Consider the following 15,995-nt stretch of genomic DNA (forward strand, 5'->3'; position numbering starts at 1 on the left):
ATGTGACCTGCTTCAGTTGCCATTTGTGATCCTGTGATTTATATTGTCCCAGGGATGGAGCCTAGAGTCTTTTGTAGGCTAAGTACTCTGCCATCTATGCCACATCCTCAGTACACCTTCCTTCCTTTCTCTTTTGTTTTTTGCGATTAAGCAGATAGAATTTCACATTAGCTAGGCTGACCTCAAGCTTACTATATGGCTGAGGCTAGCTTTGACTCCTGACCCTCCAACCTCTACCTCCAAGTTAGTGCTAAGATTATAGACCTGTCCCAGCATGCCCAGAAATTCTTATAGCGTTACCCCATATAACCTCCCAGTGCTGGGGATTGAATACATGAGCTGTGTATACTAGGCTACCATTCTGCCACTGACCCATATTGTCACCATTGTCAAATATTTGTTTGTAATTCAGTTACTCAATGTACAGAACCAGATAGGAATTCAGAGTAACTTTGTAAATATCTTTATTTTGAAAAAGTAGCCAGGTGTGATGGTACATGCCTATAATCTCAATAATGTCAGTGCTTATTTCTGATTATTTATTTATTTCTCTCTGTATGTGTCTCTCAGTCTCTTCCCACTCCCACCTGCTGTGTGATGGCACACGTGGAGATAAGAGGAAAACTTGGGAGAGTGTCATTTCTCCTCCCACCAAGTGTTTAAGATTTTATTTATTTATTATGTATATAGTATTCTGCCTGCATTTATATCTGCAGGCCAGAAGAAGGCACCATATTTCATTATAGGACAGTTGTGAGCCACCATGTGGTTGCTGGGAATTGAACTCAGGACCTCTGGAAGAGGAACCAGTGCTCTTAACCACTGAGCCATCTCTCCAGCCCCAATGTCATTTCTTAAGAATTTCTGTCCATATATATATACAAACTAAATAAATAACTTAGAAAACTTTAAAGCCTACTGTTTTAATAGGAGGGAAGAACTCCTGACATTTAAACCATAAAAATATAAAAACTCAAGACCTTATTATTAATGCTAAACTATACCAAAATTCCTAGGACTTCAAGGCTGGAGAGTTGATTCTTGTTAAGAGTTCTTGCTGCTCTTACAGAAGATCAGAGTTCAATTCCCAACACCTATATTAGGTAGTTCTCAAGCATCTGTAACTCCAGCTCCAGGGAGCATGATGCCGTCTTCTGACCTCCACAGGGACCCATACACATATGCAAATACAGATACACACATACAAATAAATAAAACTTTTTTAAAAAAATCTTAAGAATAATTTCTAAGAATCCTATTTTCCATTTAAAGAGTGTGTGTGTGTGTGTGTGTGTGTGTGTAAGAGAGATATACCCATGGAGGCCAGGAAGCTTTGGATCTCCTGGAGCTGGAGTTATGAACAATTGTGAATCTCCAGCATAAGTAGTAGGAACTGAATCCAGATCCTCTGCTAGGCCAGAATGTGCTTCTTAACTACTGAACCAACTCTCCAGCCTCTACACACACCCCCGCCTTTTTTTTTTCTTTTGAAGAAGCAACTGTTTATTTGATCTCTGTATGGTGAAAGATTTAAAATATCCTTGTTATTTTAGGATGCACATTCACAAGGTGAGGTGGTATCGTGTTTGGAAAAAGGCCTGGTGAAAGAAGCAGAAGAAAAAGAGCCAAAGATTCAAGTCTCTGAACTCTGCAAGAAAGCCATTCTCCGGGTGGCTGAGCTGTCCTCGGATGACTTTCATTTAGACCGTCATTTGTATTTTGCTTGCCGAGATGATCGGGAGCGCTTTTGTGAAAATGTGAGTCACTATGAAGCTGTTTTTCTTTTTTTTTTTTTTTAAATATCTGTAGTACTGTATTCCAGAATGAAATATACCATCACAAACAGGCACAAATGGGAAAGCCACTAAAGTAGAAGATGGAATTGGTCCCAAGGTACAAAAAATAGTGTTGAAGATATAACAACATGTAACTAACAGTTTGTTTTTGACAGTCTGAATACATTATTTTTCTACTTTCTCTTACCTTTTAATTTCATGATTTTATTTTTGTTTTAAGACAGGCTGTCTCTGCATAGCCCTGGCTGTTCTAGAAGTCACTATATAGCTCAGGCTGGTCTTGAGCTCACAGAGATCCATCTATCTCTATCTTCGGCCTCTGTTTTCCTAGTGCTGGAATTAAAGGCAAGGGCCACCGTGCTGGGCACAATTTCAGTTCTTCAAAACCTATTTTATCTACAGCAAGTTGATGGCTCACGCTTTATTCCCAGCTCTCAGTAAAATAGACAGTAGCCAGGTCTGGTGTCAGGGACAGGTAGATCTTGTAAGTTGGAGGCCAGTCTGGTCTATAGATTTTCAGGACAGCTAGGGCTGCACAGAAATATCCTGTCTCAAAACAAATAAAAAATTAACTTTAAAACCTTATCCTTGGCTCTAGCTTGGCCTGCTGATTCATGAGACAACTTCCAGTCCCTCCTTCTTTTTCCTATGCTGAGAATTGGATGCAGACCCTTATACATATTAGACCCTAAGCTTTGTATACACTTGACCGATCTCTTTTCTGACTCAGCAAAGGACTGAGTGACCTCTATGTCCTCCCTTTCTTTATGCCATTTTGAATTTTTAGTGTTAACTATTAGAACCACTGATTATAAAGTTTTATTGACTCTGGTATCAAATTTAAGACTCACTTGAGTTTTCTGATTAACAGTATATTTAATAAAGGTTCTGTGTAAGACTGGGTATATCATAGCATAACTACTTAATTAATAGTAATCATCAAGTGTATGTTTTCTCTTACAGACACAAGCTGGTGAAGGAAGAGTGTATAAATGCCTTTTTAACCATAAATTTGAAGAATCCATGAGTGAAAAGGTACCACTTTGAAGGGAATTATTGTTTTACTATTTTATAAAGCTTCAACAAACAAACTTTAGTTTCTTCTTTTGGTTTAGATTTGGGTGATTGTTTCTGGAACATAGTCTCATACCCCAGACTGTCCTCAAATTCAGGATGGAGCCAAGGGTGACCTTGAAGTCCTGATCCTCTTTCTTTTACCTCCCAAATTCTGGGATTAGCATGTGCCACCACTCCTGCCTTTTAGAACATTCTCTGACACGGTTGTCTTGTGGTCTTTCCAAAGGGTTGATATCAAAACACCACCGACATACTCAAATACCAAATATCAAAGGGTGGTTAGTCAAGTTTCTTATACAAAATAGCATAGTTTTTGTATAATAACCTATGCACATTCTCCTGTGAACATTAAGTGTCTAGATTGCTTATAATACCTCACTTGTCAGGCAGTGATGGCAAGCACCATTAATCCCAGCACTCATGAGGGAGAGGCAAGTGGATCTCCGAGTTTGACGCCAGCCTGGTCTACAAAACGAGTTCCAGGGCAGCCAGGGCTACACAGAGTAATCGTTTCTCAAAAAAACAAAATGTGTTTGTGTACACATGTGTGTATTTATCTAACACTGTGGATAAGGTGATAACTACAATGATCGTTGCTACATTATATTGTTCAGAGGGTGGTAACTAGAAGATTATCTGTATATAATTGGTACAAACACACTTTTCTTCCTCCAAAATAATTCCAATCTATGGATCCACAGAACTGACTTTGCCAAGGTGTGAATTACTGGTAAAACATATACTCTCCAGAGCTGAGACACTTGTTTAAGTGCCTTGAGTATATTTAGGCACCTGGTGTGATTGCACATGCCTATGATAGATACCCTGACTCAGAAGGCGAAGGCAGGAGGGTCTGAAGTTTGAGGCCAGTCATGGTACATAGTGATAGTCCATCTTAAAAAGCAAGGAAGACCTGACAGGATTGCTCAGAGAATAAAGGCCCCTGCCTCCAAGCCAGACAACCTGAATTCATCCAGAATCCACATGATTGAAGGAAAAACTCAACCTTTGCAGGTTGTTCTCTAGCCTCCACATACATGTAGTGCACCCACCTACCCCCACGCTCACATACAAAGTAAATAAATACATTTAGAAAATATATTTGTCTTAAACCAAGAAAACAACACTCAAATTTTGATGCTTATACAGTGAGAAGTCATTTGAGAGTAAAATTGGAGAAATTTTTAAGTGAGAACCAAATTAATATCACTCTGCATACTCAGGTAGTGTATGCTAACCATTCTAATGTCCTTCACTGGTAGCCAGCTGTTTGATTTTTTTCAATTTATTTATTATATATATAGTGTTCTGGGCATCCGATCTCATTATAATGGGTGTGAGCCATCATGTGGTTGCTGGAAATTGAACTCAGGACCTCCGGAACAGCAGTCAGTTCTCCTAACCTCTGGGCCATCTCTCCAGCCCAGCTGTTTAATTTTTTCAGTATTATCTTCTTAAATGTTCTTATTACCCTTAGTCCTGTCACTAAATGGACAGGACTTTTTAATGCTTTGAAAAGTAACTAATTTTGCAAATCTATGTTTTGATTTCTTATACAGCTCAAATATTTACTGTCTTCAGAGTAAATAGAAAGCCTGTTCAACAGAACATCCAGATATAATATCAGCTGCCACTTACTTCTTGAGAAATTTATACCAGGAGTATGACTGAATAGGAAAGAATACTCTGTGTCAAGTTTAATGTATTAGGACCCAGCAGACATCTATGTGCTGTCGTTCTAGCAACAATTAACTAACAGTTCACCACCAGATTCCAGAGTTTCCCATTGATTTACTCCTAATTCTTTTCATACTGTTCGTTATTTTTTGCATATGAATATTTTGCCTGTGTGCATGTATGTGCATGCTGGCAGAAGTTAGAAGAGGGTCAGAATTCCTGGAACTGGAGTTACAAAATGCTGTGAGCTATCATGTAGGTGCTGGGAATGGAACCTGGTTCCTCTGGAAGAGCTACAAGTGCTCTTAACTGCTGAATCATCTCTCCAGACCTTAGAGCCAGATTTGAAACAAACTAGATAGGCATTTTAGTATAAAGTACAGTTGTTGACATGCATGGTTCTGAGTGTCTTCTGCTTATCAAATAACTGAGCCATGTTAAGTGGTCTCACCTCCCCTTACACTCTTTCCTCAGTGTAGAGAAGCACTAACTACACGCCAAAAGCTCATTGCCCAGGATTATAAAGTCAGTTATTCACTGGCCAAATCCTGTAAGAGTGACTTGAAGAAATACCGGTGCAATGTGGAAAACCTTCCTCGGTCCCGGGAAGCCAGGCTCTCCTACCTTCTGATGTGCCTGGAGTCAGCTGTGCACAGAGGTGATTAATGCTTCATTCCCTTTACCCTCTCGTTCCTTCTCAGTCCCCTTCTGAAGCTTCTCGTGCCTATGACTAGTCATTTCCTACTCTGTTTCTTTCAGACCTTCTAATTTGTACAGTGGCTACTGAAGCATTCTTTAGAAGAGTGGGAAATTTTTAATAAATAAATTAATTAGTTAAAAAAAGAAGAGTGGGATTAACATGTTACACGAGTTTTAGGTCAGAGTGATTTGATTTCAAATTATGGCTCTAAATTATATCATTAAACTAACTGGCTGGATAACCTATGTGTTTAGATTGGGGGAAATTATTAGGGAGTAGATCTTGTTGCTTTTTTCAGTTTTCCCTGATCACTTTTATAGCTCAAAGACATGGGGGGAACTGCTGTGATATTTGAAAGATAGTTTTGTTTGGTTTGGTTTGGTTTTTTTGTTTGTTGGTTTGTTTTTCACAGACATTAGCTGTTTAAGGCAATAAGGATTGTTCTCTGGGTTTCTTTACTGCCCTTAATATTTTTCTTACTAATAAGATATCTAGGGATGTGTGTGTGTGTGTGTGTATATATATGTGTGTGTGTGTGTATATATATATATATATATATGTATAAATGTAGCTCAGTGGCTAAGTGCTATGTAACATGAATGAGGCCACCACCACCACCCCCAATCAAAAAAAGGAAAGGGGGGAAAAAGAACTTTATTTGGCAAAACATTTGCATTATTAGTTTATAAGGTCTGTAATGTACAACTCTGCAGGGTAAACTTGGGTCTCTAGAGACCCAGTTTGCTTTATGCTGCTGAAGCTTTTGCCAAGTTCTAAGCATTTCAATGTAGTAGATACAAATTTAATCCAGAAAGGAAATGGCTTATTCTTTCGCCTACAGAAAAGTGTGCATTAAGTGTAGAGATTACTGGTCCTCAAGCTCACTTTTCATAGCTGTGTGACTTACCCCTAACAGGGCGACAGGTGAGCAGTGAGTGCCAAGGGGAGATGCTAGATTATCGACGCATGCTGATGGAAGATTTCTCTCTGAGTCCTGAGATCATCCTGAGCTGCCGAGGGGAGATTGAACACCACTGTTCTGGACTACATCGGAAAGGGCGAACCCTCCACTGTCTGATGAAAGTAGTTCGGGGTGAAAAAGGGAACCTTGGAATGAACTGCCAGCAGGCGGTAAGGAAAAATATTTCTACTGCCACCTTGGCTGTTGTCTTACTTAGGATTACTGTTGCTGTGATGAAACACCATAACCAATCCAACCTTGGGGAGAATGGAGTTTATTTTAAATACTTACTCTTTCATATTGTAGTTAATCATTGAACAAAGTCAAGGCAGGAACTCAGCAGGAATCTGGAGGCAGCAACTAATGTAGAGGCCATAGAGGACTGCTGCTTACTTATTTGTCCCTTGTGGCTTGCTCAGCTGACTTTATTATAGAACCCAGGACCACTTCACTAGAGGTGACACCACCCACAATTGCCTGGGCCCTCCCACATCAATCATTAATTAAGAAAATGCCCTATAGGTTTGCATACAGCCGGGTCTTATGGAGGCTCCCTCCTCTCAAATGACTCTAGCTTGTGTCAGGTTGATGTAAACTAGCCAGAACAGCTGTCACATTTTATCAGCCAAGGAACCTGACAGCCTGTTTCTCTGGATTACTCCTGACATCACAATGAACACCAGGTACTAATGATAGACAAAAATATCGTTTCTATGGGCAAGTTTTATTAAGGATGTAGAAGTTGCTGCACTTCAAAGCTTGAATTCATAATCAATAAAAACAGCTCTGGAGTTGCTTATTTTTTTCCTGTTTCTAAAGAACATGCCAAATTGAATTACTAAACACAGAAAGAATAAAGGCAAATCAGTTTCTGCAAAATCAAGGAAAGCTGTTAGCAGAAGAGAACTTGCCTATCTTAACAAGTTTGATTGAGTTGAAATTGAGAGTTGACATGAATGGAAAATTTCTGGCAGTTTCTTTTGTTCCCTTTTTACTCATATGCTGCAAATCTGAAACGTTTCCAAAATTACACTGTCTTTATTAATTAAACCAAGGCAACTATGAATAGAAGGGTCTTTATTTCACAGCTCCAGACTTTGCAGGAAAGGATTGGATGTAAAGGTGGTTGGGAGAAGGTAAAGTAACTCCTAATTCAGTGTTTATAAGCCAGCAGTCCAGTAACTGAAGATCAGAATAGAGTCAACGAAATACTTTATAGTGCCTTTGTCTTATTGCCTTTGTCCACGTTTGTTACTTGTTTTTGAATAATAAATCCCTTGTGCAATTTAGAATACCAAATACAATAGTAGCACCCTCTACAGTGACTTTCCCTTTAGGAAGCATGAAAGATACTTTAGTTTTATAACTAAAGTGTTGCTTTAGAAAACCACTATTTGGAGCTGGAAAGAAGGCTCAGCTGTTCTTCCCCTGAACCCACATGACAACTCACAACTGTTGCTCCAAGGTCTGACACCCTCTTACAGATATACATGCAGGCAGAACACCAGTGCACATAATATCAAAATAAATAAATTGTTTTAAAAAAAGAAAACCACATTTTATTTTATACTTTGCTTTTTGTATTGTTATTAAAAACTAAACATTACTTGAGTTTTATTTTCTAACTAATATGTAAAAATCAGAATTTTAGTTTGTAACAAAATTTGATAATCTGAAACACAAGCTTATATAAGCTTGGATATTGGAGTAAAATTTTACCTTAGTTTCTATTAACCCTGACTCAGAGTGGATAGTATTGTGCAGTTACATAATGTATCTTATGGTGGGCTGAAAAGACAGCTCTAGACTCTTCTCTAAAATAGCAAAGTCAGCTAGGAGGAGGCTTCTGGAACCTACTGTGGACTGAGTTGTTGAAGATCAGTTCCTCTGTAGTCCTCCTTGATGGCTGTTGCCCTCGGTGCCCTCCATGCCAATGAGTATGCCTGGCTGCAGTCCAGGATGGCTCAGGAGACAGCCTCTGCTGGGTTTGCTTTGCATCCTTAATTCCATCTAGAAAGGCTGTGGAAGGAGGGTAGAGGGAAAATTATCTCTACTCAGCCTACAGCTGTTGTAAAGTGTTCAGGAAAGGAAAATAGACTGGACTCGGCTTTATTTTAAGACACCATGTTCACTCCCTGAAAGTTAGTTTGTTGAAAGAACTAGTGACTCAGTTTCAAAGGTAAATAAGTGCACCCACTTCACCCTTTCTGCCCAGAAAAGGTGCTTTCCAAACCCCAGAGGGTAGCCACAAGTAGTGAACTATATGGTTTTGACTACATTAAGACTGGCTTAGGGGGCTGGAGAGATGGCTTAGTGGTTAAGAGCACTGGCTGCTCTTCCAGAGGTCCTGAGTTCAATTCCCAGCAACCACATAGTAGTTCACAATCATCTGTAATAAGATCTGGCGCTCTCTTCTGGCGTGCGGGCATACATGGAGGCAGAATGTTGTATACATAATAAATAAAATCTCTTTTTTTAAAAGAGGGAAGAATTTAAAAAAAAGACTGGCTTAGGAAAGAAACATTTCATTTTTATTGTATTGTTGTTTTTTGTTGTTTGTATGTTTGTTTTTAATCACAAATACTAAAGGCATTTCTCCAAAGGGAGAGAGTCTTCCTTCGTCTTCTATATTATCCATCCTTAAACTGATGAATGCTTTAAAGCAATTCTTGTGGATTTCTTTTCAGTTTGAAAGTTTTATTTCTTAACACAGCGGATTTGAGTAACTGTAATTGACCATTAATTTTTTCATCTCTGCTTGAATTAATTTAGTGATCTGTTAACAGTCTTCAGCAAGTACTGAGCTGTAAAGCATATGGATAATTATTATCTTACTGAGTATATGCTCCTCAAATTGGATTTAGCCTGTGCTTTCTCACACCAGGGATAACTGCACAATATTCTCCAGGCAAAGTCTCTCTGAAGCTTTTCTTGAATACCAGGGACTGGAATATATACACAATCATAGTATCAGTTTATATCATTTTGTTTTTGCTTTTGCTTTTTTTTTTGAGACAGGGTCTCTCTATGTAGTCCTGACTGTCCTGGAACTTGCTATGTACCAAGATAGTCTTGAACTCAAAGAAATCCACCTGCCTCTGCCTCCCAAGACCTGAGTTTAAAGGCAACTAACTCATCACTGCATCTAACTCAGTTTGTCAGTTTGTATTTTTTTCTTTCCTTGCCTCTTTTTAAAATTTAGTTTTATTTAATTTTTTTGAGGGAGATGTAGTTTTTATCGAGACAGGGTTTCTCTATAGACCAGGCAGGCCTTGAATTCAGACATGTGCCTAACTTTGCCTCCCTAGTGCTGGGATTAAAGACATGTTCTACCATGGCCCAGCCGGAAAATGTCCCAATTCTTCTTCTTCTTTTTTTTTTTTTAGATTTATTTACTTTATGAATATGAGTGCTCTATCTGCACATATACCTTTATGTCGGAAGAGGGCATCAAACCCCACTTTATATGATTGTGAGCCACCATGTGGTTGCTGGGAATTGAACTCAGAACCTCCAGCCCAAAACTATCCAATTCTTTTTTTTTTTTAAATATTTTTATGGTTTATTTAGGTTTATTTTATGTGCATTGGTGTGAAGGTGTCAGATCCCCCGGAACTGGGTTTTCAGACAGTTGTGAGCTGCCATGTGAGTGCTGGGAATTGAACCCGGGTCCTCTGGAAGAGCAGTCAGTGCTCTTAACCGCTGAGCCATCTCTCCAGCCCCTATCCAATTCTTAAGGTGTGGGGGAGAGAACTTAAACGAGTAAGGGTTGTAATTTTCTGTTTTTCTTTCTCTCATTTAAGATTTCAACTCCACAACCTCATATGTCACCCATCCATAGTAATAATGATCTTCCATTTATAAAATGCCTTGCAATTTACCTTGTCTTTTTTCATATAGTATTAATTTTTATTTGCCTATGTGTTGTTTGTTTGTTTGTTTGTTTGTTTGTTTGTTTTGGGATCTCAGTGTGTATCCCTGGATGTCCTAGAATTCTAAACCAGGCTGGTCTTGAACTCAACAGAGGTCTCTGCATCCTAAGTGCTCTGGTTAAAGATGTGCCCACCACACTTGGCTAGTTCTTAAAATCTGCAGTTAAGGCCCAAGTGGTGGTGGCACACACACATTTAATTCCAGTACTCAGGATATAGAGGACGATGGATCTCTGAGTTCGAGGCCAGCCTGGTCTAAAGAGCAAGTTACAAGATGGTCAGGACTACACAGAGGAATTTTATCTCAAAAAAGCAAAACAAAAAATTCTGCAGTTAAAAGAACTAAAATTTGGCCAGGTTGTGGCTGTGCACACTTTAATCCCAGCACTCAAGAGGCAGAGGCAGGCACGTCTCTAAGTTTGAGGTCAGTCTTCTTTATAGAACAAGTTCTAGGACAACCAGGACTACATGGGGAAACCCGCCCCCTCCCGGGTGTGGGGGGGGAAACCTAACATTTGTGGGGACAAAGAGATGTGTCTGGGATTAAAAGCATCCACATTATGCCTTGAAACATTTGTAGCTTTAGACCCAAGGGATCTGACACCCTCTTCTGACCTTCATAGGCGCCTTGTTGCATGGGTTGCTCAGACATACATGTAGACAAAACACTCATTCATAAAACAAAAGTACAGGAAAAAAATAGAGATAGTGGGAGAACTTAGAGTCAGATGAACTTGTCTAGTTCTCAAAGCTGTTGTTACACAGGAACAGAACCATTAATTGAACTTGGGTCTTCTGATCCAGTTTCTTCAGTGCTCCACTCTGAGGTGCCTGTTTTCCTGCCTTTATTCCACAATAAAGGATGAGTCAAGCAAAAGTAGATGAGAAGGAATGTATTCTCAGTTTCCGGTGCTTTACAGCAAACATTGTGTAAATTGTGATCCTTAAAGTATAAATATTGTTGGAAAAAGTAAGAAACTGTAACCATTCTTGTTTTTTTATTTTTGTTTTGTTTGTTTGTTTGTTGTATGTCTGTTTTATAGACAGGAATTCTCTCTGTATCCCTGGCTGTCCTGGAACTCACTCTGTAGACTGTAGTTGGCCTCGAACTCAGAGATCATCCTGTTTGGTATGCTGGGACCAAAGGTGTGCACCATCACCATCCAGCACATTCTTGTTTTCTAATTCCAGCTGTGAGTTAATTGAAATCTCTCACATCTGCCTTAATAAAACACTGTATACTTGTTGTGTACCAGTGTTGCTGCAGCAAAATTTATAGCCTTGTTAGAATCAGATTCATCTCTAATTAGAGCTGTCTTTTGTTCTTTTCAACTCTGGCTTCCGACTAAGCAGCAGTTGAGAAATCTGATTAGTCAGGAGGGAGCCTACATAGGCATATTGTAAAGACTTGTTTGCGGATGCCCAGTGAAGGGTCTAACCAGGTAACTATGTTAGTGCCACAATGACTTCAACAGAAAACCTGGAACAAGTGGAGAAAATTGGAAAGTGTTCCGTCAGAGTTTTTCAGCTTGGCCAGTAACATTTGTAGAACCTTGTTTAGATTATGTTGTGATGTGCTGGACCGAGCATCTGATGATGTGACATTGCTCTTCTCTGTGCCTTAATTACCTTTTTTTTTCCCCAACCCAGCTTCAGACACTGATTCAGGAGACTGACCCTGGAGCAGATTACCGCATTGATCGAGCTTTGAATGAAGCCTGTGAATCTGTAATACAGACAGCCTGCAAACACATACGATCTGGAGACCCAATGTAGGTTCTCTTGCTTGTAGCACTGTCCATATTGTATTTGGTTTGGCAGCACAGAGAACATTCCCTCAAATGACTTCTGAGTAGCTTTTTCTTGACTGAAATTTTGTTGAACAGTGACACATACCAAACTTTTGTTAAAACTAATACTGACATTGAGACTTTTGATATGCCTCATCCGTGATGAAGGGACAGCTAAACCCAGAACTGTGGTGATGCTTATTGACAGTGTGGTGTACGTGAACCTCTCTTAGTCACTGAGTAACTTTTTCTAGTGCAGAGGCTCTCAAGGTGGTGTGACCTTGTACACTGCTTCTCTGTCCTTTCATCCTTTTCTACGTTGGCTACTTAAGTCACCAGGAGACTGAAGACAAGATGTGATATTTCAAAACTGTGGATATAGGCAAACTGAGTAGTGGCATTATATCCAAGATATCAGAAAGCTAATTAAATGCTTGACTTAATATGAAATATTTGATGTTCATTTGTTTTATTCCATATGATGTGAAGACAGTTCCTAAAACCAGATTACAAGTAAGAACAGGTTTTCTGTTCTATGTAACTTTTTTGTTTGTTTGTTGGGGTTTATTTTCAGTTTTTTAGTTTTTTAGACAGTGTTTCTATGTGTAGTATTGGCTATCCTGGAATTCACTTTGTAGACCAGGCTGGCCTCCACCTCAGAGAGTGCCTGCCTACCTCTGCCTCCCAAGTGCTGGGCTTAAAGGCATGTGCCACCACTGCTGGCTTACATAACTCTTCATAGCTTGCATCTGGCAGTGCCTGACAATAAAAAGTCAGTGCCGTCCAGCGTTGTATCATTCGCTTATGTGGAAGCTGCTGCTGCTCACACTGCAGGGGAGAATTAAAATGGTATTCTTGCTTAAAGTTTTTATGTTGGTGAAGGAGGTTGATGCTTAGATACTTAGACTGAGAATGTTTATAGAGTAATAACTATGTCAACCAGAAAAGGGACGAGGGAAAAGAAGGAAATACATTTTATGTATATGGTGTTTTCCTAGCATACATGTCTCTGTGCTGCTTGCTTGCCTGGTAACAACACAAAGTGGCAAGCAGGGGGTGTCAGATTGCCTGGAGTCAGAGCAGTTATGGGGTGCTGGGAATTGGGCTGAGTCCTGTTGGAGAGTAATCAGTGCTCTTAAACACTGACACATCTCTCCATCTCTGACACTTTAAGTACAATGTGTAGCTCTTTTTGCTGGGTCTTGATTTGAACAAACATTTAAGAAGACATGAGATAGTTGAAACTATTTGAAGTGGGGACAATAGTATTTTTATATTAAAGATTTACCTTTTTGTCATTGCTGTGGATATGGTAATGATGTCAATTTTAGAGAAATAGTATTTACTGAGAATTGCTTCAGTTATCAGCAAGAGATACTGAGTTTAAACAAATTTGGCTATAGGTTCACAAAAGCTGTAAGGAGGGAACATGATCAGTACACTATTTTCTACTCTTGTATTTATTGGAAAATTTTCATAGTAAATGATTTAAAACAAAGCTGTTACATTGATCTTATGTGTGCAGAACTTGAAGTGCAAAATGGCTTAAAACTGGTAGAAGAAATAATTACTGTCAAGTTCAATTAATTTTTGTGATTCTCAGAAAAATAAATCATGTCACCCTAAGGAAATACTGTATTGAAATAAGAGTTTTGGAGCCTGTCACCAGAATGTTTCTTTCATGCAATCTCACCTCTGTTGTAACCAGGATTCTTTCGTGTCTGATGGAACATTTATACACAGAGAAAATGGTGGAAGACTGTGAACACCGTCTCTTAGAGCTGCAGTATTTTATCTCTCGGGATTGGAAGTGAGTATTTTAAAACTGGTGGAAGGCACTGCCTTATTCTGTCTCTTTGTGTGGTCAGTATCAAATGAAAGGGTATGCATGTGGAAAATAATTTAATAGTTGACTAGAGTGTACTGCTGCATAGTGTGTGTGAACTTGTTTGCCGCAGTGAGAATGAGAGTCTGAGGACAGCTTGATGAAGTCAGTTCTTTCCCTCCACCCTTACATTGGCTTTGAGGATCAAACTGTGGTCACCAGACTTGCACCATAAAGGGCTTTAACCATGGAACCCTCTCACCCGCCCATATGTGTTTTTAAACCCAGGGCTTCATTCTTAGAGTATACACTCCTACTAAACTGTGTTCTCATGCCCCACTTTTATGTTTTATGGTAATCAATAACAAATTAACAAATTTTTCAAATTCTGGGCTAGCTAACTATCTCCAATCCCCAGAAAACCTATTCTTATACTTCTAGAGCAGTATCTAAAAGCAGAGTCAACCCCTGCCAATCTGTAGAGTGCTAAACATTCCTATTCACCATGGCTTTGGAAGCTGGACTCCAAACATTCCTGATACTCCAAACATTTTTGAGAGTGAGTCCAGGTACCTGTGCAGACAGCAAGAGCATCTTCAGCTTTGACTCTAAAAAGATAATAGCACATAAATGACAGTTTGATGTTCTAATCCTTCTCTCATCCTGTTAGCAGAATAAAAAGAAAGGGTGAACTAGGGTGGTGCTCTCTACATACAAATAGAGTCGCTGTAGTTTGTTGGTTGTGTTCAGCTGTTCTTTCTACTCTTTCTTTTCCTTCCCCAGTTCTGCTGACTTTGGGTTCTACTGCTGCATCTGTCTCCCACACTCAGCAGCTTCCTGTTTAACTTACTTGAATCACTGTACTGTGGTCTTCACTCTTTCTTGATGATTAACTTATGTTTTGTTCACATGTGTCAATGGAAAAAGGTTACTTGAGGCTTGATGTATTTTTATAGATTAGTCGGGAAGGCCAGTCATTTTGACACATGAGTGTATATGTGTATAATGGAGACTGAAGCAGAAATATTGCAAGTTCAAGACTGCCTTTGTCTACACAGCAAGACCCCTGTTTCAGATAAAGAAATGGGTATGGAAAGGATCAAAGGAAACTGGATGATAGTTTTCCCAAGCTTCCTCAAGCCATCTGAACTGATGTAACTTGAGTTTATTGCATGTCTCCCTAATCAGTACAGTGATTTCTACTCTTAGCTCTTTCTCCTATGATTTAAAAATGTGTTTCATAATCTACTAAAAGCTTAATGCTAGCCTCTTTCCTGCCATTAAATAGGTCTCCTGCAGTTGACAATAGAATGTGAGCAATCAGGCATCCCTTGGTTTGGTTTGAAGAAAAGCAGGTTCAGTACATGATCCAGTGTCTTCAGATGATTCAAAGTTAAATGTTTTATAATTTGATAAGCAAGTTTCAGACAAATTAAAGAAACCACTACTTCATCTTCCATAAGATGAAGAGAACATTTTTGTTGTTGAGTATTCTGAGTAGGAGCTTCTTTTTCCTGTTATTTCCCGATCTTTTTTGAAGCTAGTACATCAGATAGGGTTGCACTGCATCATTCATCCTAGGAGAAAGTACTTAATGAAAGATTGCCTAGGCTAACAATCTCTGCTGTCTGGGCTGCTGAGTCTTATAGACTTACAGAGCCACAATAACATCTTTGAGGGAGACTAGATGTCTTCTATATGAAGGTTAACAAATTTCTCTAAGTTGCCTATTGTGTCTTTGTGAGTGGCATTCAGAGTTGGGTGTGGCTGCTCTTGTCTGTAATCTCAGTTTAGGACGTGGAGGCAAGATCTCTGTGAGTTCGAGGCCAGCCTGGTCTACAGAGCAAGTTCCAGGACAGCCAGGACTGTTACACAGAGAAACCCTGTCTCGAGAAAGAGTTCATCCTCAGCAACATAGCAGCTTCAAAGCCAGCCTGAGTTCTATGAGATATTGTCTGAAAGGAGGAAAAAGTAAAACTAAAAAACAGCATGCATGAGAAGGAAAATATGCAAAGTAGTGCTTCTTTTTCCACTCTTACCCTAATAGGTTGGACCCTGTTTTATACCGAAATGCCAGGGAGATGCTTCTCGCCTTTGCCATACCCATGGTTGGAATGAGACCAGTGAACTTATGCCTCCTGGAGCTGTGTTTTCTTGCTTATACAGACATGCCTACCGTACAGAAGAACAAGGGAGGAGGGTATGCTGTCACCTTTGGTTTCTTCCTAAGCCGTTTG

At 39.4% G+C, this 15,995-nt stretch overlaps 1 protein-coding gene across 1 annotated transcript in view; it reads left to right on the plus strand.

The window, feature by feature from the left end:
* Positions 1 to 15,995, plus strand: part of Glg1 (golgi glycoprotein 1) — a 98,206-nt gene that overhangs the window by 54,906 nt on the left and 27,305 nt on the right. The window contains 8 exon segments of the mRNA XM_048437243.3: positions 1,554 to 1,757; positions 2,760 to 2,831; positions 5,025 to 5,208; positions 6,167 to 6,381; positions 11,794 to 11,915; positions 13,642 to 13,743; positions 15,806 to 15,822; positions 15,825 to 15,958. Coding sequence (XP_048293200.3) covers positions 1,554 to 1,757; positions 2,760 to 2,831; positions 5,025 to 5,208; positions 6,167 to 6,381; positions 11,794 to 11,915; positions 13,642 to 13,743; positions 15,806 to 15,822; positions 15,825 to 15,958 — 1,050 coding nt within the window.

The sequence above is a fragment of the Myodes glareolus genome, chromosome 22, assembly GCF_982192425.1.
Source record: "Myodes glareolus chromosome 22, mMyoGla1.1, whole genome shotgun sequence".
Classification (NCBI taxonomy): Eukaryota; Metazoa; Chordata; class Mammalia; order Rodentia; family Cricetidae; genus Myodes; species Myodes glareolus.